The sequence below is a fragment of the Acinonyx jubatus genome, chromosome C1 (assembly GCF_027475565.1).
Source record: "Acinonyx jubatus isolate Ajub_Pintada_27869175 chromosome C1, VMU_Ajub_asm_v1.0, whole genome shotgun sequence".
Lineage (NCBI taxonomy): Eukaryota > Metazoa > Chordata > Mammalia > Carnivora > Felidae > Acinonyx > Acinonyx jubatus.
The window spans coordinates 4,081,880-4,108,908 of record NC_069381.1 but is presented as its reverse complement, the minus strand read 5'-3'; the positions used below and the strand labels follow the sequence as shown (position 1 = coordinate 4,108,908).

At 57.8% G+C, this 27,029-nt stretch overlaps 1 protein-coding gene across 6 annotated transcripts in view; it reads left to right on the top strand.

Moving 5' to 3' along the window:
* ACOT7 (acyl-CoA thioesterase 7) overlaps positions 1–27,029 on the top strand; it is a 100,746-nt gene that overhangs the window by 24,063 nt on the left and 49,654 nt on the right. For all 6 annotated transcript variants that reach the window (XM_027060583.2, XM_027060585.2, XM_027060582.2 and 3 more), the window contains exons 2-5: positions 8,152–8,269; positions 14,721–14,877; positions 19,667–19,758; positions 25,024–25,138. In XM_027060583.2, coding sequence (XP_026916384.2) covers positions 8,152–8,269; positions 14,721–14,877; positions 19,667–19,758; positions 25,024–25,138 — 482 coding nt within the window. The remainder of the gene's footprint in view (positions 1–8,151; positions 8,270–14,720; positions 14,878–19,666; positions 19,759–25,023; positions 25,139–27,029) is intronic.

Genomic DNA, 27,029 nt, shown 5'->3' with positions numbered 1-27,029 from the left:
AGGTGCCCGCTGGTTGCAGGACCCCCCCGTGTGCTCCCGTGAGGACTGTTTCTCTTGTGTATCTTCACGATCTTTCCATAACTGAGAACGAATCTGGTGGGGCAAGTCGTGCCCGGTTCTCGTCTGCATGTGCGTCGTCAACTGCGTCACCTGGGTGGTGTTTTGATGATAGGTCCGCAGTGTGCAGGAGGGTGCGTCTCCCTTGGCCCCGGGCCCGGCCCCCTCCCAGGACGCCATCGTGAAGGTGCCGAGCGCCCTGTCCCCCAGGTCTACCTGATGTGGGCCTGGGCAAGCCTACGGCCTCCTGTGTGCCTGATTTCCTCACAGGTAAAAGTTGGGGCCTGAATTGGGTGAGTTTCCAGCGACTCTTTCGACTCAATTTCCTGTGATTGTAAGGGATTTGAAAAGGTCATGGGAGTGATGGGGTGGCCACCCGTCGCCTGGCGTGGGCAGTGTGCCCAGCACACCCAGGGTTGGGACCAAGGGGGAGAGAAGCCAGCGTTGCTTAGGGAGGCTGCGATGCCTGCATTGAGGAATGGGGCCAAGTCCAAAGGGCATAGCATCCGGGCCGAGGCCCCCCTCTGGTCCCATCTGGCCACAGCTCCAGAAGGGGCTAACAGAGACCATGCTTCTGCTTCGGCGAGGTGTGTCCCTAAAAGTGTTCAGGAAAGGAGCTGACGAGGCCTGTCTTAGGGAGAAAGCCAAGCTGTAAGAACCTGTGGGATGGCTGGGAGTGGCGCTACCTGGGGTGGGGGGGGTCCCTGGTTGTGGTTGTGGAGTGGGAAGGGCTGTGGTGCCTGGACACATGGCTGTGGGATGCCCCGAGGCCAAAGTGGGCACCTTTGGCCTTGGGGCCTTTTCTCTGACCTGAAGGTGACAGATGGGTTTGACCAGACCCAGCACACAGCTCTCTTAGGGGGCACCCAGAACCCACTATGGAGTCTGCGTCCTTAGTGGCCTCGGGGAGCAACGCTTTTGACCTCTTGGTCCAGGTGAGGCGTGGGGCAGGCTGCTGGCCGGGTGCACGCAGGGCCTAAGCACCCAGCTGACTGGAGGGGAATAGGGCGGATGGAGTGGGGGCCTCTGTCCATTCTGTGTCTCCCAGGCACTGGCTCACTCCCTGATTTGACACCTATTCATGGCACTTTGCTGTGTGCCCGGCCCGGTGCCAGCTGCACCGGCCCGGTGCCGGCCCGGGGACACAGCAGTGAGCAGGATGGCCCCAGGCCATGTCCTACAGGAATAGTCCTCGGACCTCCCTGCAAATGGGGTCATTTCTACTCAGGATCAAGCACCGTCAGGGACAGCCAGGAAGCCAAAGGAGGTCTGCCCTCCCACCAGGGCCCCCGTCAGGCGGTGTGGGCGGGGAAGGCTTTTGGGGAAGGTTTTCCGCCCAGATTCTGCCCTGACTCCCCCCTCCAGGTAAACATTTTGGGTGTGGTCGGCAGGTCCCCTTATCCCTTCAGGGGCCCTCTTGCCCGAGGACAGCCTTGCCATTTCCTGCCCCGGCCGGCCGGCCTCCCTCCCTGTGGAACCAGGCTCTGCGCTGTTGGTCAGTCTGGAGTTTTCCTTCTCTCTCTCTTCGCACACACGTGGGAAGACTGGGGACAATGGTACCTGGACCTTTAGGCGTAATTTGTCTGCACTTCAGGGAGGCCGCTGGGAGCCGGGAGCGTGCCGGGCCTCTGGTGAGGGCTGTGTGTGAGTGAGCAGCGGGCCCAGTTTGCTCTGTCCTCGCTTTACCCCTCGAGCACAAAACCTGCCAGAGTCGCCCTGCAGGTGAGGTGGACCGGTGCCCAGGAGCCGAGCCGGGAGGACAGTTTTCAGGAAGGACTCTCTCAGGTGGCTTGCGGGCAGATTCATTCATTGGTGGTGGCCATCAGCCTGCCCGATGGATGGAGGCTGTGCTCTGCCCAGTGTCCTGGCTGTGGGATTCCGGGGAAAGTGGCCTTGTGTGGAGGTGCCCTGGGACGCGGGGGTAATAATTACGCATCCGGCCTCCTCTCCCAGGACTGCCACTGTCACGCGTGCTCCTCGGCCACTCTGACGGCTTGCCTGGCACCCAGCGGGAGGGGAGACGGAAGGTCCGTCCCTGGCAGCCTGGTACCGGAGAGGGGAGGAGGCAGGTCTGTGTGGGGGTGGGGGTGCCAGCCAGGGGAGTGCCGGGGCTGGCAGAGCCAGTGGGTCACCTGGATCCTCGACCTCCAGGAGGTAGCTTCGGGGACAGGTGTCAGATGCCAGCCCCTCTGAGCAGGATGTGGGGCTCTGCACCAACTGTGACCTCTTGCTGTGAGTCTCCCTCTGGCCCGAGACCCTCCTCTCCTGTCTGCGTCTTGGGAGGCTCAGAAGGGTTGCAGGGGATCCAGGCCTGGGGCCCGGCCTCTGCTGAGAAAAGTCTGGGTGGGCGTTTGCCCTCTCCTTGGGCCCCCTAGAGGCTTCTCAGAGAGGCACCTGTGACTTCTTGATCTCAGGGACAGCAGCGGGAGGGCTCGAAGATGTACTTCTCCGCTGTCATTATTTACAAAGCGAGGTTGCTATGACAGCTGGCCTTTGGTAGAGTCTTCGGATCAGATTGGGGAGGCAGCCTCTTCCTGGTTAGATTGGGCAGCCTGGTGTGGCGGGGAGTTGGGACGGTGCTTGTGGTGGGGAAGGGTGGGTGCTCTGGCCGCCGCTAGCCGCCTTGCCTCTCGGGACCCGGGATCTGGGGCGAACCAGCGGGTATGGCTTCCCAGATTGAGCAGGTACCGCAAAGTCACGCGCCGCCCCCTTCTCTTAGGGGCATCCATCTGGGGGCCCTTTGAAGGGGTCCGATGTAGAGGGGACACGGCCCCTTCGTGTGGCCAGGGACAGCTGTGCCTGGCCTGATTCTTGCTGAGTCCGATGTGAGGTGGTTAGCGGAGGCTGGGACGGGAAGTCCAGTCTCTGCGTGACACCTGGGGGCCTAGGGGCCCGGCAGGGTCAGACCCTGGGTTCCCAGAAGAGTGGGGCTGTGGAGCCGTGGGGCTCAGCGGTCTCCCTCCTGGCTGGAGCCCCAGGAATGATGGCAACTGTGTTTCTTTCTCTTGCCAGCCGGTTCCCTGGTTGGGCAGGGCTCTGCTGAGCGTCCTGCCTGCTCAGCCCCTGAAGGTTCTGCATTCTCAGGATCAGTGGGTGCTGGTCTGCTACCCCCTGGAGCCTTCTCCTGGTTCATTTCCCTGTCCCAGCCAAAGTGTGAGCCTGGGTGTTCGGTGTGATTGGCACCCCCCACCCCATGCCTGCTCTGGGACCTGAAAGAGCCCCAGGGACTTTTTCCTGGCCCAGCCACTTCTCCTCCCTTGCCTCTTGTAGGGGATGGGGGGTGGGTGGGGGGCTCTGGGGCTGAAGGAACTTTCCTGGAACCTTCCTCGGCAGCAAATTAGAGGGGATAAGCAGTGTCACTTGGGCTTCTGGTTGGCAGAGGCCCCCATAGAAACATGAGGTTTCACATGTGCCATGGGCAAGGCCCGTGCCCACCCTGTGGGCACCAGGAATGGCACTCCCTATTCTTCCTTGTCTCCCTGCCAAGGCGACTGTTCCCTGCGCTGAGCACAAAGGAAGCTTGAAAGCTGCCGCTGTGGGTAAGGTCAGGGCAGAAGCTCCTGGGGGTTGTTCCTGCTCAGGACACCCATCATTGCCTCTCTGTTTTGAGCCTCATTTAGAAAGGATGGGCCCGGGGACCTTCTGCACAGTCTGTGAGGTGTCCTTAGCCCTGGCTGCCCCGTGTGCCCCCACCTGAACCCCCCCAGAGGCTCTGCTGGTCTTTGGTGCAGGTGAAAAATCCGGGAGACTTTATCTGTCCCGGAAATCTGGCTGTGCGTGGAGCCGGCCTTCTCCCTCAGAGAGCTATTCTAGCTTCCGCTATGGGAGACGGAAGCAGGCCTCTCCAGCCCAGTAACCATGGACTCCTGCAGCACTGTTACGTTGTAGCGCTGACATGTTTGGGTGAGAATCAGGCTGACCACAGCCCCCTGTGGTGAGGGCACCCCCTGGCCTCCGCCCGCAGGTCCTGTGGGCTCGCCTGTCACTCCCTGCTGTTTTCTGTGCATGGGTCAAAGCCCCCCTGAGTGTGAATGTGAGTGTCAGTGTCCTGCCAGGACAAATGACCACACATAGGGTGGCTTATAATAGAAATTTATGTTCTCACAGCCCGGAGGCCACAAGCCACAGCCCCGGATCCTGCTGTCAGCAGGGCCACACTCCCTCCGAGGGCCCGAGGGGAGGATCCTTCCTTGCCTCTTCCAGCTTCTGGTGGCTCCTGGCGTCCTGCATTTCTGGGCTTCTGGATGTATCACTCCAGTCTCTGCCTGCTCCCCGGCGTGTGTCCATTTCCCTCTTTTCAAAAGGGTGCTGTGCACACTGGATTAGGGCACACCCTAACGACCTCATCTTAACTTGATGACATTTGCAAAGACCCTGTTCTGTATTTAAAAAAAAATTTTTTTAGGGGCGCCTGGGTGGCTCAGTCGGTTAAGCGTCCAACTTCGGCTCAGGTCATGATCTCGCGGTCTGTGAGTTCAAGCCCTGCGTCGGGCTCTGTGCTGACAGCTCAGAGCCCGGAGCCTGCTTCCGATTCTGTGTCTCGCTCTCTCTCTGCTCCTCCCCTGCTCACACTTTGTCTCTCTCTGTCTGAAAAATAAATGAACATTAAAAAAAATTTTTTTTTAATGTTTATTTATTTTTGAGAGGGAGGGAGAGCGAGCACGAGCAGAGGAGGGGCAGAGGGAGAGGGAGACACAGAATCGGAAGCAGGCTCCGGGCTCTGAGCTGTCAGCACAGAGCCCGACGCGGGGCTTGAACTCACAGACCGCGAGATCATGACCTGAGTCGAAGTCGACGCTTAACCGACTGAGCCACCAGGCACCCCCACTAAGACCTGTATCTAAATACGGCCCCATTCACAGGTTCCAGCGGCTAGAGCTTGAACGTATCTTTCGGGGGACACAGTTCAACCCAGTATAAAAGCTCTATGTGGGGCTAAGGAACAGGAGGACGGGGCTTGCCTTCAAGGTGTCTGCTGTGAGGCCGGCTACACGGAATGCAATGGGCAACAAACAGGTTTACTCACGTTTGGAAACATCCGTGGGACACACTCCTACAGCTGGAATTGCTGGGTCGGAGCCCGCCTGTGCATTTGGAGTTTGGGAATGCCGGGCTGTCCTCCATGAGGTTGTGTCTACTTATTCCCGCCCCCATTCGTGGATGAGTCCCTTTCCTCCCAGACCGTAGATCGGATGTTGCTGGGACAGGTGGATCCAGGTAGGGTGATAGGAAGGCCCTGGCCGATGCTCTGGTTTGGCCAGGGCGGTGGCTGATGATGACACAGGAGTAGTTCCAGATGCCTGAGGGCTTCAAGTTCCTCACTAGTGAGGTGAGTCTTTATTCTTTAGATGAGAGAGGTGATTGAGGACTAGATTCCTGCTTAAGATGACTCTCCAGGCAGTGGGATGAGTTGCTGGTTAAGTGCAGGAGGAGATGGGCAGGTGCAGAGATGCCTCCCCGACCAGGTGCTGTGGTCAGTGCTGCTTGCCTCACCGGGTTTTCTTTACTTGTTTTTTTAACAGTGAAGAGGAAAGAGAAGCCCTTTTCATACCCATGGCTGCATTAAACCTGGGAAAACGGGCTCCTGGGTGGCTCGGTCAGTTATAAGTGTCTGATCTCACAGTTCATGAGTTCAAGCCCCGCGTTGGGCTCTGCACTGATGGTGTGGAGCCTGCTTGGGATTCTGTCTCCCTCCTTCTCTGTTCCTCTCCCGCTTGCTCTCTCTCTGTCTCTCAAAATAAATAAATTTAATAAACTTAAAAAAAATGGGAAAACAAAAGCTTGAATGAGGGACCATACGTTCTCCTGGCTGCCCTCACTTGTGCCTGGGGAGGACCAGGGCATGGGCAGGGAGAGCCCTGGGGAAGTGAACTGGGGAGGAAGGCCCTGACAGAGTGAATGGCCTTGAGCAGTGGGGGGCCATTGGGGACCTAGGGGACTGGGGAGTGAGCTGGGCTCAGGGTAACTGCAGAGTGCTGGGTCAGGATCAGGTCTAGTGGAGGGAGGTTTGTGTGTGAGTGGCCAGCTGGCCTGGGGAATTAGGTCAGTGCCTGGTGCAGGACCCAGGGTGACCAGGAAGGGTGGGGGACAGCAAGTGTCCCAGTGAGCTTTCGTGCCTCAAGCGTGTGGTCTGGAGCTGCTGGCATTTACTCCCAGTTGCCCAGGATCCTGGGGCAGCCCGATGTTGATGGTGTGGGGTTTCTGGGGACCCTCAGTCTGCAACTCCAGACACTATCTCCAGCCTCCTGTCTCACAGGCTGCTTCCTTATCAGCCCCTGACTCAGTGTCCCGCCGGATGTGAGCACTTCCTCCTCTGCCCTTCTCTCCCAGGTCGCACAGCATTGCTGTGAGTCAACCAACAGTGGCGGGCACAGCTGTGCTTTACAGACAGGCAAAGCGAGGCCTGAGGGGAAAGGCTGGATTCAAGTTTCCCCAGCGCTCTAGAGCCCAGGAGCTCAGCTCTCCCTGGCCAGCCCCTGCCTTACGGCAGCCTCTGTGGTACCTGTGCTCGCAGGAGGACCAGCTTCTCTGTGTGGAAATGACCGTCTGTCCTTCACGAAATTGCAAACAATTCCAAAGGAAAGAGGTTGATAACAATAGGGTTTTTTTAAAGTTTTTAAAAACATTAAAATTTTTAGTAGACATTTATTAACTTAAATAACATTTCAAGTTTTTTATTTTTTTATTTTTTTTTTATTTTATTTTATTTTTTGGGACAGAGAAAGACAGAGCACGAACGGGGGAGGGGCAGAGAGAGAGGGAGACACAGAATCGGAAACCGGCTCCAGGCTCTGAGCCATCAGCCCAGAGCCTGACGCGGGGCTCGAACTCACGGACCGCGAGATCGTGACCTGGCTGAAGTCGGACGCTTAACCGACTGCGCCACCCAGGCGCCCCTCAAGTTTTTAATAAACATTTTTTTTTTAAAAACACCTGCTCTTTTTTTTTTTAATTTTTTCTTTTTTTAACGTTTGTTTATTTTTGAGACAGAGAGAGACAGAGCATGAACGGGGGAGGGGCAGAGACAGAGGGAGACACAGAATCCGAAGCAGGCTCCGGGCTCTGAGCCATCAGCCCAGAGCCCGACGCGGGGCTCGAACTCACGGACCGCGAGATCGTGACCTGGCTGAAGTCGGACGCTTCACCGACTGAGCCACCCAGGCGCCCCTTTAATAAACATTTTTAAAAGTTTATTTATTTTTGAGAGAGACAGAGCGCAAGTGGGGGAGGGGCAGAGAGAGAGGGAGACACAGAATCCGAAGTGGGCTCCAGGCTCCGAGCTGTCCGCACAGAGCCCGACGTGGGGCCTGAGCTCACAGACTGTGAGATCATGACCTGAGCTGAAGTCAGACACTCAACCAATTGAGCCACCCCGGCGCCCCACGGTGATGGTTTGATGTGTGTACATTTTGCAAAACGATCACCGCCGTGAGTTTAGTTAACACACATCACCTGACAGGTGTTTTTTCCCCGTGGCGAGAGCTTTCACTGCGGCAACTTTCATACAGTGCAGCGCTGTTAATGTGAGTCACCGTGCTGGGCGTGATGGCCCCAGGATTTATGTCTCTTACAGTGGAAGTTTGTGCCTTTGTACCTAGAGCTGTGGCTTGTTTCCAGTTCTCAGGGCAGCCGGCCCCACTGGGACTCCTGATGGGGGGGTCCTGTCCCGGGAATTTGTCCGCTGTCCAAGGGGGTCACAGCCTGTGTCCTCATGCTCATTCCACCCCCAGGTCTTTGGGGAGCCTGGGAAGCAGGAAGGGCAGGAGTGCTGGGAACTCCCAACAGTCATGCCGTCACCTTGCTGCCTCTGCCAAAGGTCCCCGCTGTCACCCCTTCTCTGCTGGGTGCCTGTAGCTCTCGGGGACAACTTCCTGCCCTCTGCCCTCCTCCCTCCCGTGGAAACAGGACCTGGCGGCCTCTTGCCTGGGGCTGTCGGGTCAGCAGCCCACTGTGACCAAACTCATGGAAAGTTCTTTTTCCTTCTTTGGGAGCCAGTGGTCTCTTTGGAGGACTTTCTCCTCACCCTGGGTGGTCACTGTTGATAAGTGACGTCCTTCTCAGGAGCCTCATCCTGCTTCTCTCTCCTCTGCCTAGGATCATGAGGCCGGATGATGCCAATGTGGCTGGCAATGTCCACGGTGGAACCATCCTGAAGATGATCGAGGAGGCAGGGGCCATCATCAGCACCCGGCACTGTAATAGCCAGAATGGGGTAAGTGTCTGGGGGCCGTCATGCCGGCTGCATGGAAGGTTCCAGGGCCCAGGAGGCCTGGCATCCCTCTGTATGCAGCACTGCACCACTCTTGGGTCAGGATAGGAGTTTGCTTGGAGTCTTCCCTTCCTTCATCCCCTGGGCCTTGGGGATTTCCAGAAGCCCTGGGTAGGTTGCTTGGTTTGGGGCCCAGCGAGGGAGGACAGGGGACAGCCAGAGACTGAGAGCTGCCTTTAAACTCCTCCTCCTTAAAGTCTTGGTTTCTAAACCCCCACCCCCAGCCCCAGCCTGGCCACACTGGGTCTGACCCGTCCTCTGCCCCATCCACCCCCTGGCGGGGGGGGAGCCAGGACAAGTACCGAGCCAGCAAAGCCCTGACCGCCTGGGTTGAGGGCCGGGCTTTCTGCTTTTGGGACTCCAAGGCAGCTGGGGGCTTTGGGACATCACCTCTTACCGTCCCTCCAGCCCCAAGGGACCTGACCTTTCTTCCAGAGGCCTGCCAGCCACCTTGCTTGGGGAAGGGGTTCTGTCTTGTGCCACGCTGCCACCTGGGGGTCAGCAGAGATGCGGCACCACAGGAAGCCGTGGCCTTTGTGTCCCTGTGTCCTGTGACCTGTGTCCCCATGGGCCTCTGCCAGCCACCTGCTGTGATGATAGGAATGCTGGCGGGGGCGGGGGTGGCTCGAGGAGAATACGACAGCAGCACCTGTGGGTGCGTGTAATAAACCAGGCCGGGGTGAATGTGTTACTTACTGGGTGGACATTGACACCCAGGAGGAGCTGGGTGTGAAGGAGGAGCTCGTCTGCCTGGCTAGGACTCTGGATTTGTTCAGGAGCCCTCGGAGTTCTGGGGCAAACCCAGCAGTGTCCAGAGCACGCCCTCTGCTGGCCGTGGGGAGGGTGGGCCTGAGCCTGTGGGGCCTGGGGGTTGAGAGAGACAGTGAGGGTCCCCCGCAGGCCTGGTGGGAGAGGCTGGACACTGGGAAGGAGAACCTCAGGGTAGGGGAGAGGAGGAGGGGGGCCTTGGGAGGCCACATGGGTGGTGAGGGGCTGTGTAACTGCTGTCAGTAAGTGCTTAATGTTCTGCAAAGCTGTGAAGTGCTCCCACTCATAATCCTCGCCCCATTGTCCCCATTGCACAAGTGAGGACGTAGAGAAGAGGTCGCCTACTTGCCTGAGGCCGCATGGGGGAGTGTGGGGTAGGTCTGGACCACAAATCGGCCTCAAACCTGTGCTTTGAGCCTCTGCTTCTCCTCTTGCGCTCCCTGGAGGGAGCCTGGGCGCAGGAGGGACAGTTGTGACGCGTTGGCTTGGAGATGCCTCTGGACTGGCGGACCCAGGATAGGGGTGTAGAAGTTCCAGGTTCAGGGGGGCATGTGAGCCCCAGGCAGCTCCAGGTAGATGCTGGCACGGGTGCTGATGCTGATCTCTGAGAGGCTTCTCGGGCTCTGAGTCGGGGAGGGCACCCCCACCCCACTCGCCTCAAGACCTCATCCAGTCTGTGCCTTTAGTACCGTCATGTAGGCCCGGGGCTCTGTTTCCAGCCGGGCCTCTTGTGGCTCCACCTGGATGCTTAACTGGCCCCTTGACCTTCACAAGGCCAGAAAGACACCCTGGGCCTTTCCCCGGGCCGCTCCTCCCACAGCCTCCCTCTCCTCCGTAAATGACCTCTGCGGCATTCAGTTACTTACACCCATTGACTCCCTTCTCACTGGAGGCTGATCCTGTTGGCTCTGCCTGCTGGGTGGTTCCAGATCTGAGCACCGGCCAGTTCCTGGGTCTCCTCTACCGTGCCTTCCTCTCAACACTCGCCGGGGCCACACTGGCCCTCCTGCGGCTGTGTGAACTGGCCAGTGTGTTCTTACCCCTGGGCCTTTGCACTGCCTTTTCCCTCTGCCAGGGCTATTCTTCCTCCAGATATCTGCATGACTCGCCCCTCCTTCCGGTCTCTGTAAATACGACCTCCATCCAGGCCTTCCCTGATGACCAGCTCCCTCCTTGCTCCCAGGTATTCCCGGAACACTGTGTTTTGCTCCTGTGTCTTTGGTATGCTCGCCCCCTTTTGCACCCCATTAAAGTGTAAGCCCCGCGAAGGGAGGGACTTTTGTTTGTCGGGTCCCTGCCGGATGCTCAACATCTGGGCGGAGGCCTGGAAAACTGTGGACTCCCGCTGGCCGTCTGCTCATTGCCAGAAGCGTGTGGAGCGGTCACCCAATGAGAGCCTCCGTTTCATAGGCGCTTATGCGCCAGTGATCACCCTGGGTGCTTGACCTTCTTTTCTTTGTGGAATCTTCCCAACCATCTTCTTAACCCCACTTTGTAGGTGAGGAGCGGAGGCCTAGAAAAGTTATATGGTCTCCTGAAGGTCACATAGAGCCGAGTCCTTGAAGATGGCATCGGCAGGGGGCGGCCTGAGTGGGTGTAGGGGCAGGTGTGGCTCACACAACAGCAGTGATAAGAGCTAACCCTTTCTGGACCCACTCGCTCACACGTTTGATCCCCACCGGCCCATGAGAGGGGCGGCTCCCCCCTCTCTCCACGTATCATCCCCTTGAATCCTGGCAGCAGTCTGCTGGCACCTTTCTTAATGTATTTCACAAGGTTAAGAGCTAATGAGTGACAGAGCTGGGAGTTGAGCCCAGGACCCAGCGCTATTCTTTCTGGCTCTGCTTCTGAAGCTGCTCTCCTGGCCCAAAGTCCTGTGGTCACTCAGGAGCCCAGCCCCTGTGGTTTTCTGGGTATCTGAGCCCAACAGGCGGTGTGATGCCGGCCGCCTTTGGGAGTGTGGCAGAGGGCAACTTCCTGGGGGTACATGCTAATCAGACTGTTCATGGCTGCTTCCCAGGGTGGGGCTGCCTCTCCCTCTCTCAGCAGGGAGTTACAGGGGTGCGTGCAGTTTGGAGAACCTTGTACCGAATACAGGTATTCATTGGTCCGTATTCTCAATGTTTGGGTCATGCCTGTTTTTTATGGAATGCCCGAGGCGGGCCCAGTGCCCTGCTAGGTCCCTGGACAGCAGCTCCCAGTCAAGTTGCCCCTGCCCTGGGTCCAGCCTGGCATAGAGTCCCCAGGCAGCACACCTGTCTCTTAGGCTGCCCTCCCTGCCCCGGTAAGACTCCTGAGTGGCTGCCCCATAAACATTCGTTCTGTCCTTTGGAACCGAGCTTAGGATTCATAACAAGTGGCCTTCCAACCCAGAAGAGCAGATCTGAGGCCACTGTCAGGCGTCCTGTGCCAGGTGTGTGTTGAAAGCATTCCTGACTGCCTTTCTGTAGCCTCCTGGGCCACTCTGCCAGTGTTCCAGTTCATGGAAGGGAACATAAATGCCCCCTGCCGAAAGTTCACTCGGCCCTGAAGCGTGTGGACTAAACGTGAGCCCATCTGCGCGTCCCCTCTGTGTCTCCCACAGACTCCTGGACCTGCTCCTCACCTGGCGCTGCAGGCCCTGCTGACCTGTGTTTGCACCTTCTGCTGTGCTCCCCCACCCCGCCCCTGCACAGTCCAGCCTGCCCTCCCCTCCACCTGGGCTGGACACACTCCATACCTGCCTCGCGTTCTTGCCTCAGCTCAGATGTGCCCTCTGTGGGGAGGCCGCCTCCACCCCCACCCCATCCCATGCTGCCCTCTTCAGAGCACCTGCCACTGTGAGGCATTGCCCTGTTTGTCATCTGAACCCAGGCCGAGGGCAGGTGCTCTGACTTACTCCCCCGAATGGTGCTCGAGGCGCAGCCTGGCTCCATGCGTCAGAGCCCGCCTGGTCTGCGGTCTCAGTTGCCCTGGTTTACCCACGGTCTAGAAGCAGGTGACCCTTCCTCTGATGCACCATCAGATATCGGCCTAACGCTGTGTCACCTGCCCACATCACTCACCTCCTGCAGCTGTCACATAGGCATTTTCTCATCTCACATGGTCCCAGGAAGAAGTACACTAAGAGAGAGAGAGAGAGAGAGAGAGAGACCATGTTCACATGGCTTCTATTACAGCATGTTGTTACAGTTGGTATTATTAGTGTGCCTAACTTAGAACTTTGTCGTAGGTGTGTATGTAGGGGAGAAACAGTATCTATAGGGTTCAGGAGTACCCATGGTGTCAGGCTTCCAGTGAGAGTCTTGGAAGGAATCCCCCGTGGATGGCGGGTGGGGGGGGGGCTGTACTGTGAATGAAGGAATGCTTTTGTGGCCGTGGGAAAGCTCAGGTCCATCTGAGGCTTAGACGTGGACAGATGTGAGAGTAAGCTGCATTTCCATTAGAAATTATTAATACATATGCATGCACGTTACCCGCATGTGAGCGTGGCCATGCCAAAGCTCAGCCACTCTCCAGTGAAGATACCTGGGTCTGGAAGACAGTGCTCGGATAACGTCAACAAGCGGCCCAGAGGCAGGGCCTTAGTTTCTGTCCTGCTCCGCTTAGCGCGTGTCTTTCCAGCTTTCTACCAGTGGGTGGTGCTGCAGCCACAGAAGTCTCCTTCCGGGTGTCCGTGAGACTTAGGGGGCGAGGGCAGATCAGAGTAGCCCCAGCTTAGCCCCAGGACCTTTCCCATCACCCTGGTCCCCTGTCTTGCTGACACCTGCCTCTGGCACGTTTACAGGAACAGACACTGGAGGAACCCCCGACCCCCGTGTTCCTGAGACTCACCTGGGAGGGGTGAAGGTGGAGGTTCCCTGACCGTCCCTCCAAAAGAGGCAGGTCCTGTGGGTTGAGGTGGGGCAGGGAGTCTGCACGTTTGCGAGGCAGCAGGCGGGTTCTGGCTCGGGCGCTGTGGGTGGTGTTGCCAGGGCTCAAAGTGACTGTTACCTACAAGCGTGGTATGGCCCACCCTGGGACGGGGGGCGCTGTGAGGAGCAACCGGGAAAGCGAGTCCCAGAGCGGGCAGGCCCTAGGGCCAGGCTGTCAAAGTGAGCCCCATCTCACACTCCCTGCTCCCCGCCCAGCCTGGGGGCAGCCCGACGTGTGCTCAGCATTCCAGAAGAGATGACTGGTTTCTGGCAGGAAGCGGTAGAGGGTGCAGTGAGGGTCTGAAGTCCCACTCTTCAAACACCTGCATCCTTCGTGTCGTTCTGTTAGCACCGACGAGAAGTGAGCAGTCTTCCGTGCAAGCGCCGGGAGGCGCTGAGGCCGCGTCACACGCTGCTGTCCTCTTGAGAAGTACTCTGGGAGCAGGCACCAAGGTGTCTGTCCCTTCGGTCTGGGCAACAGTCCCCGGTACTGAAAATGACCTAAGGGAATCCATCACAGGACTGTTTATAAGAAGAAGTACTTAGTGGGGGGGGGGGGGGTGGGGGGAGTGGGAGGGCGGTGCCTGGGTGGCTCCAGTCAGTGAAGCTAAGCGTCTCTTGATTTTGGCTCAGATCATGATCTCTTGGTTTGCGAGTTTGAGCCCCGCAGAGCCTGTTTGGGGTTCTTTCTCTTTCCCTTTCTTCCTGCCCCTCCCCAACTTGTGTTCTCTCTCGCTCTCTCTCTCTCAAATAAATAAACTTAAAAAAAAAAATAGAAACTTCATTGGAGAAGAGTGAATTTAAACAAACAAACCAACAAACAATTGGTGTTGACCGAAATCTCTAATAACAGAGGAAAGAATATTCCATTCTATCCAGCCATAAACATACTTTTGCAGTGACATGGCGGGAAATATCAATCACGGGCAGTGCCGTGCACACGAATGAGGAAGTCTGTCACGTTTGATAGAGAGCGAGCCCCACAGTAGTCTTGTCGCGTGCCCTCCGGATGGCGCTCCAGGTGTGGGTGTATTCTGTGGCCTTGATGATCCATTACCCTGGGGTGTCCTGGGTGGCTAGGGACAGGTGACCTTAGGCAGCCCTGGTGCCCTGTATACCCTTTTGAATTTTGAGTTCTGCGAAGGGGGTGCCTATCTGAAGGATAAATACAATTTAAATAAAAGAATAGTGATTGCAGGGCCCTGGTTGTAATGCAGCCAGGTTCTTTTCCCTTGTGTTGAGTGAAAAAAGGCAGTTTGTGGACACGCGTGTTTGTTTTCGCATGACCGTATAAGACTAACCGCACACGAACCAGTGAGATCCCATTCTTAAGGAGAAGAGCCTGGGAGGGAGGATCTCAAAATAGAAACCTGGCTTCTCTTCGGATGGATGGGAGGAGTGATCTTCCCTCTTCTGTCTACTTCGCTGTATTTCCCAAATGTTCCATAAGGAGTATATCTTTTTTTACCTTTCATTATGCAAGTAATACACGTCTTTTGTAGAAAAATTAGAAAAAAGAAACAAGCCACTCATAACCGTCACCACTCAGAGAATCCCGTTAGCGATCGCTTTGGGGTGTTTGTTCCCCTCGGGCATTCCCGCGTCCCCTGTGGTTTTGCAGTTCGGAATGTGGCGCTGCTTTCGCCGTGGGGGAGAAAAGGAAGGCCGTTTTCAGGAGCGTCTCCAGGGTGGGGACTTGCCCTGCGGGTAACCTGTCTCTGGTCCCTCTGCAGGAGCGCTGCGTGGCCGCCCTGGCCCGGGTCGAGCGCACCGACTTCCTGTCGCCCATGTGCATCGGGGAGGTGGCGCACGTCAGCGCGGAGATCACCTATACCTCCAAGCACTCCGTGGAAGTCCAGGTCAACGTGATGTCTGAAAACATCCTCACAGGTAACTTCCGCATCGCGTCTCACCAGCGGTGACAGCACGGCAGCGGCCGCAGCTCACATGCATGGAGGGCTGACCCTGCAGCAGGGGCCGGTCCTGACGCTGTCCGTGAATGACCTCCCTTAACTCCCACCCTGCCATCCTGGAAGGGGTTAAACAGCGAGCCCGGGAGCGCGTGCCTGGACCAGGATTCGAGCTCTGGCTCTGGGGTTGCATTGCAGCCACCGCCCATCCTGCCTTCCGGGGGGGTGGGGTGGTGGCCTGGTGACTGCTCCTCGGGCGGGGGGGCTGGGAGGGCACAGGCCCTTCCCCCTCCCTTCCTAAGCCTTCCTAAGTGAGGGTGGTGCACTGCACCCGCCCCAGGCCCTGCATACCAGGCTTAGGCTGAAAGCTCACTGGACCAACCTTTGACTCTGGTTTGATCTGAATATTCTCTTTCTCAGGGTGGTAACCATGGAAACCCCTTTTCATCCTCCCACTGGGCTCTGCAGGGGAGCGTGGCTCTGGTTTGCACCCGCTGCTGCTTTTTATAACCAGGCTGCTGACGAAGGCAGGGCCTTTTGTCCCCTTGCTGCCCCCTCCCTGTCCCAGACCACCCTGTCCTCCTGCACAGAGGACAGTCCACGCTGGTTCTGAAGGCAGGAGCTGCCTGGGTCCTGATGCCCCCTCGCCCCTTCCTCGGCCATCCCTGCAGGGTGCTGTGCTCAGAGAGCTTTAAGGGGCTCAGGCTTCTCCCTTCCCTGGGCCCAGAGCACAGTTGTCCATCTGGAACATCCCGGTGACCCCGGCAGGCCCAGCCATGGCCCAGTGAAGGGTGCAGCGCGAGGCCTGGGATCAGGGAGTGGCCAGCACCCCTGTGCCCCATGTTTGTGGCCTAAGGCCTGTTGCAACTCTGGCATTAGAGGGACCTCGGATGCCTCAGGTGATGGCACAGAAAGGGGTACCTAGGTACTGTCTTCTCACAGTAGGACCTTGGGGTGTCTGTCATCACTCCCTGTGGCCTGTCCCTCTGTGGCCCAGGCCGTCTCTCCTGGGCAGTGCTGGGCATTGTCGGGGGACGTCACTGCCTCAGCTGCTCTCTGTCCTCATGCTTCCTTGTCGATGGCAGTCCCAGCAGTGCTGCTGTTCATCGTGATGGTCAGTGTCACCGAGCCAGGGACCAAAAATGGGGGAGGGGCATGCCTTCCGGATTTCTGTCATCGAAGCCCCCTTGCTGGCACGTCCCAAGCTGTGGCCCAGGAGGAAGCCCTGGGGAACAGAATCGCTGTTGGCAAATGGGGAAGAGGCCGGGGGACAGAGGCGCTCTTGACTTTGAAAGTGGAGCTCACCTCCCTGGCATCGGACCCCCGGCATGGTGCCTCTCAAGGGGACATCGTTGGTTGTCACAATTGGAGCTAAGCTACTGGCATCCAGTGTGGGGAGGCCAGGGGTACGCGGGATGGTCTCCCCCACGAAAGGGTGATGCAGTGTCCTTGCGCCGAGGCAGAGAAACCCAGCCCTGGATCGAGAACCTCTGAGGGAAACAGCCGTGTCTTCCTCTCCCCGGCACTTTCCTCGTCTCCAAGCAAATGTGGAGCTGACAACCAGGGGGCAGAGAACAAGGGAGCGAACGAACCACCAAACCCGCAGAGGCTGCCGGGGAGATTTGTGTCTGTGCAGAGATGGGAAGCTGACGGAGGGTTTTGTCTAGAACGACACGCTCTGCCTGACTTCCAAGGGGTCCCTCCCACGGCGGGGGCTGGAGGCTTTCGCCTGGGGCCGCGTTGGCGGGATAGCAGCCCCCCCCACCAGTGAGGACGCACCTCCCCGGGCCCCTGGGCCCCCGTGGCCTCGTCTCTGCTCCTTCCCTGCAGGGTGGGCACTTGGGGCCTCATCTGCCCTGTGCAGGAGGGCACTGGCGGTGAGGAGAGGGCTGCAGGTGTCCAGCTTGCAGGACGGAGGGGCAGGCTTGGTGATCCCACTGTGTTCTGAGAAGACACAGGCTCGGGAGAAGCAAGGGACGGGCCCCTGGCCCAGGTGTCCCCACTCCTGACCTCAGGCCTCCCCTGTAACACGGGAAGGGGTCAGTCACGCCTGGAGCCCTGAGGCCGCGGTTTCTCCACACGGCTTGGTCACCTTGCCCCAGAACGTCCTGCTGCCTCCTTTCTTGTTCCGTGACTTCTGGTCTCTCTCTCATTTCTTTTCTTTCTTGCTTTCTTTTTTTTTTTGGAATGTTTATTTTGAGAGAGAGAGCACACACAAGCGGGGGAGGGGCAGAGAGCGAGGGAGACACCGAATCCGAAGCAGGCTGCGTGCTCTGAGCCGTCAGCACGGAGCTGAATGTGGGGCTCGAACCCATGAACCGTGAGATCATGACCTGAGCCGAAGTCAGATGCTCAACGACGTAGCTACCCAGGCGCCCCCTCTCTCTCATTTCTGTCTCTCTTTCTCCAATTGCCACGTCTGTGCATCTCTCTCTCTGTCTTTCCGTGTTTGGATCCGTGTGTCTCTCTCTTATTCTAGGGCCCTGTGTCTCCCGAGGCCTCCTGCTCTGTCTTGACGTGTGTCTGTCTGTCCACATGGCTAGGAGGGGAGGGCAGCGCTCGGCCGCCTTGTCCGTGCACTTGTGGCACCCCCCCTACAGCAGTGTGTGGCCCAGCAGACCCAGGGGGATTCTGACGGCGGAGGGAACTGAGACCCCAGCAGGCAGAGGTCCCCTGTCTTGTGGGTCCCCCTCCTTCGGGGGCTGTGCAGCCTGTCAGGAGGCAGCCGAGCGAGCACTGACCGAGGCAGACAACCAGCAAACCTTCGCCTTCGAGAAGGCTCATTCATCTCCGGCAACTGTCAAAATATTAAGCTAACTGGGGTGTGATTGTTGCAAACGCTCCAGGAAATAGCTGGGAGCCCTTAAGATTTTCAAATAGGTGTTTTTAATCCTGCAACTGTCTTTTGATGGTTTTATTAAATGATGGAGAAAGTGCAATTAGCATGTTTTGCCTCATTTGCCCTACAGTGTTCATTTAGGTCCAGAGGCGAGCCACTGCGGGTTTCCATGGAAACCAGTTTGTCAGGCCGGCTCCAGCAGAGTCAGACAGGAAATCTTTATTCCCCAAAGCAGGTTGTCAGATTTACTCTCAGTCAAAGCGCAGTGAAAATAGTTTCCATGTGATTTGCCTGTGGTTCCCGTGCCGTGCTGATGGTACCGTCGTGTCGGGGCCGGGCGTCAGGACCAGGCCCGGGCACCTCGGGCTCACCCTCCTCCTACATGACCGCGGGGCTCGGCTTGGTCCTGAGGGCTGTGTGTAGAGGAGGAGACCAGAGCCCCCGGCCCCCTTTGGGAAGGCAGGTCAGAAAGAACTGAGGCGAAGGGAGCTCCAAGAGGGGCTTTAGAGAGCAGGCCTCACTGCCCCTTGTCTGCTACGCTTGCTTCCTGCAGGTGTACTGGTCTCCACGTTGGGGATCTTCCATGTTGAGAAGCTACTCTTTGAAGGCATCCTTGCCAAATAGTTCCCTGAAATTACTGGGATCCCGGAGGCCTGCCTGGGTCTGAGTGGCACCGAGTTGCTGTGCGACCCTCGGTAAATCCCTTGACCCCTCTGGGCTCCGGGGTCCTCCAGTACAGGTGAGGGGGAGTGGACTAAGTGATTCTCGACTTTTCTGGTCCAGGGTTCTCAGCCCAGACAGGCCTCTGTGGTAGCCCCATCGAGGGTTCTGTTCCCTGTCGTTCTGCCCAGAGTGGGGTCAGCGGCCCACTGACTGTCTCTCAGCACTCCACTCTGAAGTTTCTGGATGGGAGCTCTGAGTCAGCAGTGAATCCAAGCGTCCAGTGTGAAGGACCGGCCCCACCCGGCTGGCTGCGCACCTGTGCCGGGGTCTGTGGCCTGGCCAGCACCCCCCACCCCCTGGCTGCCCACGTGTGCCCTGGCTCCGCGACTCCCCGAGCCTCCTGCCCACGTGCCGCTGTCCTTCTGGCCCCTGTGTGGCGGGAGCTCTTCTCAGTGGTGTTGAGGCAGGTGGATGTCCCCTTGCTGAGCGCTGTGGCGTGAAGCTTCTCAGCAGAGCGTGCTTGACCAGAAGTTCAGGGTCTGCCGGACCTGTTTGCGGGAACCCGAGCTCGGCCTGGGCTGAGTCCCCTGGCTTTGTCCCCTCTTCTCTGGGAGGTGCTGAGTGAGGGCCCCACCTGAGGCTGCTCAGGCTTCTGGGCGTGTTGGGGACCAAACTTCCCTTCCATCAAATACCCTCAAGGAGGCAGTGCCTGCAGGTGGCGCCCTCTGTGTCAGCAAATGCTGGAAAGACGGGACCCCCAGGCTCAAGGTGTGTGAACTGAAGCCTCTCCAGCACCCTCCAGAGGGCAGCATTGTGGTGGGGATGGTGCTGGCTTCCGGTGCTCCGGCCCCCCCCCCGCCCCCCCCCGCCCCCCCACCCCCCACCCCCCCCCCCCGCCGCTCGCACCTTGTGGCTAAAAAAGGCTTTGGGTGGGCGCCTGGGTGGCTCGGTCAGTTGAAAATCAAACTTGGGCTCAGGTCATGATCTCACGGTTCGTGGGTTCGAGGCCCACATCCGGCCCTGTGCTGACAGCTCAGAGCCTGGAACCTGCTTCGGATTCTGTGTCTCCCTCTCTTTCAGCCCCTCCCCTGTTCACACTCTGTCTCTCTCTCTCAAAAATAAATACAAACGTTAAAATTTTTTTCAAAAAGGCCTTGGGGATTAGGGGCCCGAGACAGGTGTGTTTCAGCCCCGCCTGCCCTGTGCCCTGAACTTCCTGTGGTCTCCCTGTGTCACCACTCATGTGTTGTTTTTTTTTTCTCTGAAGGAACTAAAAAGCTGACCAACAAGGCCACCCTGTGGTACGTGCCCCTGTCACTGAAGAACGTGGACAAGGTCCTGGAGGTGCCTCCAGTCGTGGTAAGGAGACCCCCTTCCACTTCTCTCTGGGGACAGATGGCAGAGGCCTGGTCATCGGCCACACAGACGTCCCTGGAGAGCCGCAGGGGCTGGGCGCCGGCCGGCCTGCCAACAAGAAATGCCAGTGGAGGGGGTGTCCCTGCCTGGGATCTTCCCTGATGGGAACGTGAGTGAAGGCTGGCCCCGTGCAGCCAGATGCCCTTCCTGGAGGACCCTTCCTCGTGCCCCCGACCGGAGGAGAGGTGGGGACCAGGACGGTGTCGGGTGACGGGTCCTTCTGCCGAGAGCCAGGACCTCCAGGCTGCCTGGCCCAGGCCAGCTGCTCCCCTTCGTGGTCCCTGAGGAAACAGACGCTAAGACATCTCTGTTTCAGCCTCTTCTCCCTCCACTTGCCCCTGCTGGTGCCTGCCACCACCCTTGCTTCTGTCCTTGTGGCTTTGCTGCAGACAGAGGCATCTTTGCATGGAGGGAGCCCATCGTGTTCTGGTTGTTTCTGGGCCTGCTGTGGGAGCGCTGGGGTGGCAGGCTTTGGAGGGTGAACGTGGTGCCAGTGAAGGATTTCGTTCCTTCCCTGAGGTTGCCCCTCGCCTCCTCCCGTGACCCCAGTCCCTTCGTGTTTCCAGGACACGCATGACAGCTCCTCCGTGGACACCCGCAGCTCTCGGTTCCCACACCTAAGCTCTTCTCAGAGGGAAAGGTCCTGTGGCTGCAGTTAGCATTTCCCTGCCATCACGACATACAGAGAACGACATTTTTTTAAGTTTATTTATTTTGAAAGAGAGAGAGAGAAGGCGTGTGCACATGAGCAGGGAAGGGGCAGGGAGAGAGGGGGAGAGAGAGAATCCCACGCGGGCTCTGCACTGGTAGTGTGGAGCTGAGTCTCACAACTCGTCGCTCTATCTCACGAACCGTGAGATCGTGACCTGAGCTGAAATCAAGGCTGATGCTTAGCCACCTGAGCTCCCTGGTGCCCAGAGAACAACATTTTTTCAAGTAATGGAACCGAGAACCAGATAGGTGGGACCGGTGTCTGCTCACATAGCTCACAGAGAAGCCGGGCGATCCTGGCTGGGTCCAGCTGTCCCTGCCCTGCTCCTGGGGACCCCCCTGGCACAGGCCCTTCCCGCTTAGGGGAGGCCCGCTCTGTCTCCCCTACAGGCTTTCTCACTCCCCTGCGCCCCTGCAGGGTAAGACTGGCCTCCCACCCTCTGCCCACCAGCTCAGTGTCTAACCATACACCCTGTCTGGGCCCCCGGGGACAGTCCAGGCCCAGGTGGCACATTTGCCCGGGTGGGGATGGCCGGCCGCGGGGCTCCGGCTGCCGTGTAGTCTAGATTTTTACAAAGACACCTTGGGGCAGGGGAGCCCTCTCCGCATTGAACAGGAAGGGTGCTTAGACCTTGGCCTGGGTCAGGTTGGTGGCCAGTCCTTTGGAACTGTGAGAGAAGGGAGGCAGTGCTGCCCCCACCCCCGACAGCACTGGTGTCACCCACCCCTGCACAAGTGAGGAGAGTGTGTGGACGCTCAGGGCCGGGGTGTGGGGCCGACGGCTCCTGCTGGTCATGTCTGTATGAGTGTCCTTGGGCTGCTGGATGGAGGCCCCAGGGAGGACCCTTCCTGCCTCTTCCAGCTTCTGGCGGCTGCGGGCTCTCCTTGGCTGGTGGGAGCACCCCTCCCACCTCTGCCTCAGACTTCCCGTTCGGGTGTCTGTGTGTGCCCTGCGTAGCCGAGCCCCAGCCGGTGGCACCGGGGTCCACATGCAGTATGTCCTCATCCCCGCTGATTACACCCGCGCAGACTCCGATGCTGTGAGAGGCCACTTGTACCGGTCCCGGGGGAGGCAGGAGCTTTGACAGGACCCTGTTCAAGCCAGAACACCGCCCTTCAGTCCAGCCCCACCCCGCCGCCTCTCTCCCTTCTCCTCCGTCTCTCCCGTCCCTGCACCACTGACTGGGGGGCTTTAAGACCGAAGTCTGCGGCACAGCGACTTTTTCTCTCTAGAAATTAACAGACGTACCTGCCTCTGCCTTCACCTTTCCCACTAAGCACTTGGCGTTAAATTAGCCATATCCGCATGTAAGTACAACATAATTACTAAACTGATTTAGTTTTCAGATGCCACAGAATTTAGAAGTCTCTGGCAGACCTTTTCTGTGGCTTCAGCGCCATCTGATATGTGTTACGGGGTTGATACCGAGGGAAGATTCTGGGGCTGAGCACATAAGCTTTTGCTTCCTCTGGCTCCTCAGGGCCCCGGGGGCTGAGAGCTTTGGGTCTTCAGCCAGCAGGACGGGGTGGGTGGCGTGCCGGTTCCTGTCCCCCCAGAGGGCCAGGGCAGCTCCTCCCCAGGGAGCACTCACCCCCACATCCCGGAGGGGCCCAGAGCTTTCCCAACCCCTTTGTTAAGCCGGCTTTGATAAGACATAAATACCAACTTTGCCCTTGTAGAGGCGGAAGCGGCGAGTTCTCCAGATGGGAGAAACCACCCAGCTCCCAGCTGCAGCCGCTGCTAATATTTATGGGAGCTTTTCTTCCCCCACGTGTGAGGCCCACATATAAGCCTTCAGTTGCTTTGAAATATAGGTCTGCTGTTTTCATTGTCCTGATTGATCCTGGAAAGCTCTGTGTCTCTCTGGCGTTTATGCTTATCTGCTGGTAGCTTAGCCACAAGGCTTCCTAATACCCCCCCTGAATCTTCCTGTCAACCTTTGACAGCTGTCATTTATCCGAGAACACACATCTCTGTCTTGGTGCGTGTGTATTACATGTCTCTTTCGCGTGTATATACATATTACCTACGTGTATGTCACACATATCTCACAGATACACATGTAGATGTCACAGGCACACACATACCTTAGAACACACACGCTCACGTGCTCATGGATTTACTGCATGTGCACATTTCCCTGGAAGAAGCCCAGCCGTCAACCGTGTTCAGTGTTAAATAACTCCACCTTCTTCTCCAGGAAACAGGGACCCCAGTATCCCTGTGACAGGAGAAAGATTCCTGCGGTGGCCGGGGGGGCGCACGGCCCGGGAGAGACCTGGTGGGTGGTGGAGAGTGGATGCTTGGGGCTTTTTCTTTCCAGTATCCAAATGTGCACTTAAGAGTCTTGCACAGACGGTTGGGACATTGGGGCTGAGCTGGCTTCTGCTTCATTCACATCAGCTGGGCTTGATGAGCCCTTGGGGATGGGAGTGGGGTACCAGCCCATCACTGGGATGCTCTAGTGATTTTGTCCCCAGATTTAAAGCCAGCAGGGCAACGGTTGTGAGGAGGCTGCGTTTCCTCTGCCTTCGGGGGCGGGGCGGGGGTTGGCTCTTTCTTAAAATCTCTTTAGGGGCGCCTGGGTGGCTCAGTCGGTTGAGCGTCCGACTTCGGCTCAGGTCACGGTCTCGTGGTCTGTGGGTTTGAGCCCCACGTCGGGCTCTGTGCTGACAGCTCGGAGCCTGGAGCCGCTCTGGATTCTGTGTCTCCCTCTCTCTCTCTGACCCTCCCCTGTTCATGCTCTGTCTCTCTCTGTCTTAAAAATAAATAAACATTAAACAAAATTTTGTTTTTTAAATCTCTTTAAAAGGCATTTCTTGAAGACAGTTGAGTTCAACCATGGATTTTTCCAGATAGGCACAGCACAGACTCTGCTCTTAGGGCCTTTACTCTGGACAGTGGGACGGGAAGCAACAATTTACTTATGGAGGAAAAGGGTAAATTATCCACTGCAACTTAAACACTCATGGTCTGTTTCTTTTGAACAAACCACTCAGCTCCTTTCTCAGCCTCCTTTGGAGACAGGCTCTCTGAGCCTCAGATAATGGTAATTAAGCCACAGAGTGGTGTTCAGACCCTGTGTGATTTGGGGCAGAGCCACGAGCAGGAAGATCAAGAAGTTTAAAAGTAGCTTTTGAAAGAAGCTCTAAAATTGCCACCTGAAATGAATTTGCCTAAGTCAGAGAGCCTTCATGGGGGGACAGAGAAGGGAACAAGGGGCCCTGAGCTTAGTAGCCACTCCGTGGGCTCAGCCAGGAATGCTGGCTGAGGGAATGAAGGGGCAGATGTTGGAACCAACCAAAGGAGGATGGCTGGGCCACAGTTGGCACAGGGGGCCTGGGCCGTGGCGGCGGGAAGGGAGAGGGCCGGTCCCCTGGGGGAAGCAGCTGTCAGAGGGCCCGTGGACCTGGTCTGGTCTTCTCATGTCCTACAGGAAGGGCGTGTGTACCCTACAGTGGGCCGGAGGACGGGGCCCTTGCTGTCACGTCAGGGAAACCCAGCATCTCTCTCTGTGCCCAAGGAACCCCAGTTTTTGTGCCAGTTGTATATTCATGTTTATTTCTTAACTTCCTGGGTCCAAACCCCTGTGATCCATTAAGAAAGCTCCAGTGGGGCTGTCTCTGCTCTGGGGAGCATTCCTTGCAAACCTGCAGCCTCTTGGACAGGCTGGGGGTCAGCAGAGTGAGGATGTCGAGGGCACGCAGAAAACCTGCTCTCGCCTCACCCTGTTGGGGCTCCCTGGACTCTGTAGTTCAGGGTCCAGGAATGAACCCCAGGAAGGGAAGGGCAAGTGTAAAACAAGATAAGTAACTGATTGTTGACGTGATGCTGTTTTAGCAGTGGGACATTGGGAGCAGGCTAAACGCTCACGCATATGAACCGGGCCTCTCCCCTAAGTCATGCTAGGTTAGTAAGTTCTGCTAATGCAGTGAAAGGAGGAAATATTGCTACTTTGACACTTCCCACAGGGGCATGTGGGTGGCTCAGTCGGTTGAGTGTCCGAATCTTGGACTCTTGGTTTTGGCTTAGGTCACGATCTCAGGGCTCGGGAGTCTGAGCCCCGCATTGGTCTCCCTGCTGACAGTGTGGGGCCTGCTTGGGATTCTCTGTCTCCCTCGCTCTCTGCCCCTCCCCGGCTTGCTCTCTCTTTCTCAAAAGAAACATTTTTTTTAAGTATACAGTTAAAAAAAAAAAAAAACAACTTCTCACATAGCGTGGTAGAACTATCTATATAGACGTGGGCATAACAACAATTCTAAAAAGCACATGAAGCAAACATTTGACTGAGATTTCCACCTTCTGTGTATTTTGTTGTTTATATTAGACGTGTAGTATCGGGAAAACAATAGATGGCTCCAGTTACGTAAATGTAGGCCACCACACAAGGAAGCCTTGAGCCCAGGAGGCTGAGCCAGGCCTGGCCGGGGAGGCCGAGGGGAGGCAGGCCAGGCTCACTGCTGCCGGCCTGACCGTCTGTCCGTGCTTCTCTGCAGTATTCCCGACAGGAGCAGGAGGAGGAGGGCCGGAAGCGGTACGAGGCCCAGAAGCTGGAGCGCATGGAGACCAAGTGGAGAAACGGAGACATCGTGCAGCCCGTCCCGAACCCAGGTAAAGGCTGGGGTGCGGGATGGGGGGCAAACCGCCGCCAGCCCGTGTGGAACGGAACGTTCTCCTCTCAGGGGCAGTGCAGCCCCCACACCTGGCGCTGTCGCCTGTGGCCAGGCCCTCTGGGCTCCCCGGGGCCCTGTCCCCTGTCCGCGCACCATACAGACCCCTCCCCAGCAGCACAGTCAGCAACGAGGGGACAGGATGGCTCGGCGAGGCCCCGCAGCCCGTGGAGTGTTGGGGCGGAGGCCCTGCTACCTGGGCAGAGTGGAGGTGCCTGGGCGTGGAGTTGCTCTTGTGTCCTCCCCCGCGCCCCCCATGTGCTCAGGAGCACACTTCTTACGGGATTTCCAGTTCATAAAAAACGCAAATGGCAACAGCTTTTCCTACGTCGTTCCTCGCCAGCCCGCCACTCATGTGTCGCCGTGGCAAATGGTCCCCCTGGCTGTGCGGGCGAGGACGCTCTGTGGGTGCGCCGGTGCCTTCTCGGGCCGCGTCCGCCTGGTCTTTTGCCCCCTTGCCCGCACGTCCAGGTGGCCGGCTTTAACAGCGTGTCCATCCAGAATCCGAACACATGGGTCCAGGGATGGTCCCCTGCAGATGGGACTTCCCCCACCGCGTCCTGAGCAGACGGCTTCCCCGGTGCCCAGACAGTTCAGGGCAGGGTCTCTGGGGCTGTCTGTTCCCATTGGGACACGGTGAGTGCTTGGGACGTGGGTCTTCCTGGTAACCTGTGTCTCCCCTGCACACACAGTGACCACGTTTTATCTGCGTGGAGAGCGCTCTCCAGAACATGCTGTGTGTTGTTGCCGGTTTCCATAGGTGACACCTCAGGGCACCCCAGACACAGGTAGTGTCTGAGTTCCTGGTTTGGTCCTTGACAGCTGAGGACCTGTCCCGAGGAATCCCTCTCCTCCCTCTGAGCTGTGCCCTGACTTCCACTAACCAGGACCATGACGAGCTCCAGGGCCCGGGCCAGACAAAGTTTCCGGCCACCCACCCACTTGCCCTGGCTGCAGGCCACGTCCAGCATCGGGGTAGGGGCGCTGGTGACGGCGCAGCAGGGTACACATGAGGACGGGACCTTCTGGGCTTCGAGTTGGGCCGTTCAGCCGGCATGTCCTGGCTTCCCCAGGCGGGGTCTATTTGCACAAGAGTCTGCAAACCTTTTGGTCCCTTCCTGTGCGTCTCCCCCTTATCCTTCTCATGTTCCAGCCTCAAACCCGCCCACAGGGAAGGCTGGTGGACTGTGTGTGGGTTGGTGTCTTTACTCTTCTTTTCACCTCTGCTTTCCAGCAAACGCCAAAATGACAAATTCCTCGTCCGAAATGTTGCTGCTCTGATGAAATTCTATGAAGCGGTAACTCTAAAGATAAAAAGTAAAGAGACGGTCTGTTGATAACACAGTAACCCACAAGACAGGCCTGGGGTCCCTCCTGATGACGAAGGTCTGCCCCAGGCCCTAAGACCTCTGCTGAGGGCGTCAGACCCGGGCTCTGCTTTTGGGAGGGCGAGCGCACAGGCTGGTCAGGCACAGATACGGAGGGCGACAAATGATGTGAGGGAGGCGAGGTGGGGGTTCTTAGGAGAGGTACACACTCGGCGCTGAGGGAATTCGGGGACAGAGAAACTGGAGGGGGCTGAGCGGCAGCCCTCCCCAGAAGACACGTCCGTGTCTGGACCCTTAGTTGCAGAAAGGGTGTTTGCAAGTGTAGTCAAGTGAAGGATCTCGAGATGAGGTCGTTCTGCTTTACCCAGGTGGGCCCCAAATCCAGTCATCATCAGTGTTCTTTTTTGGTTTTGTTTTTTTTAGAGAGAGAGAGAACGTGTATGAAGGAGGGGCAGAGGGAGGAGGAAGAGAGTGAATCTTAAGCAGGCTCCATGCTCAATACAG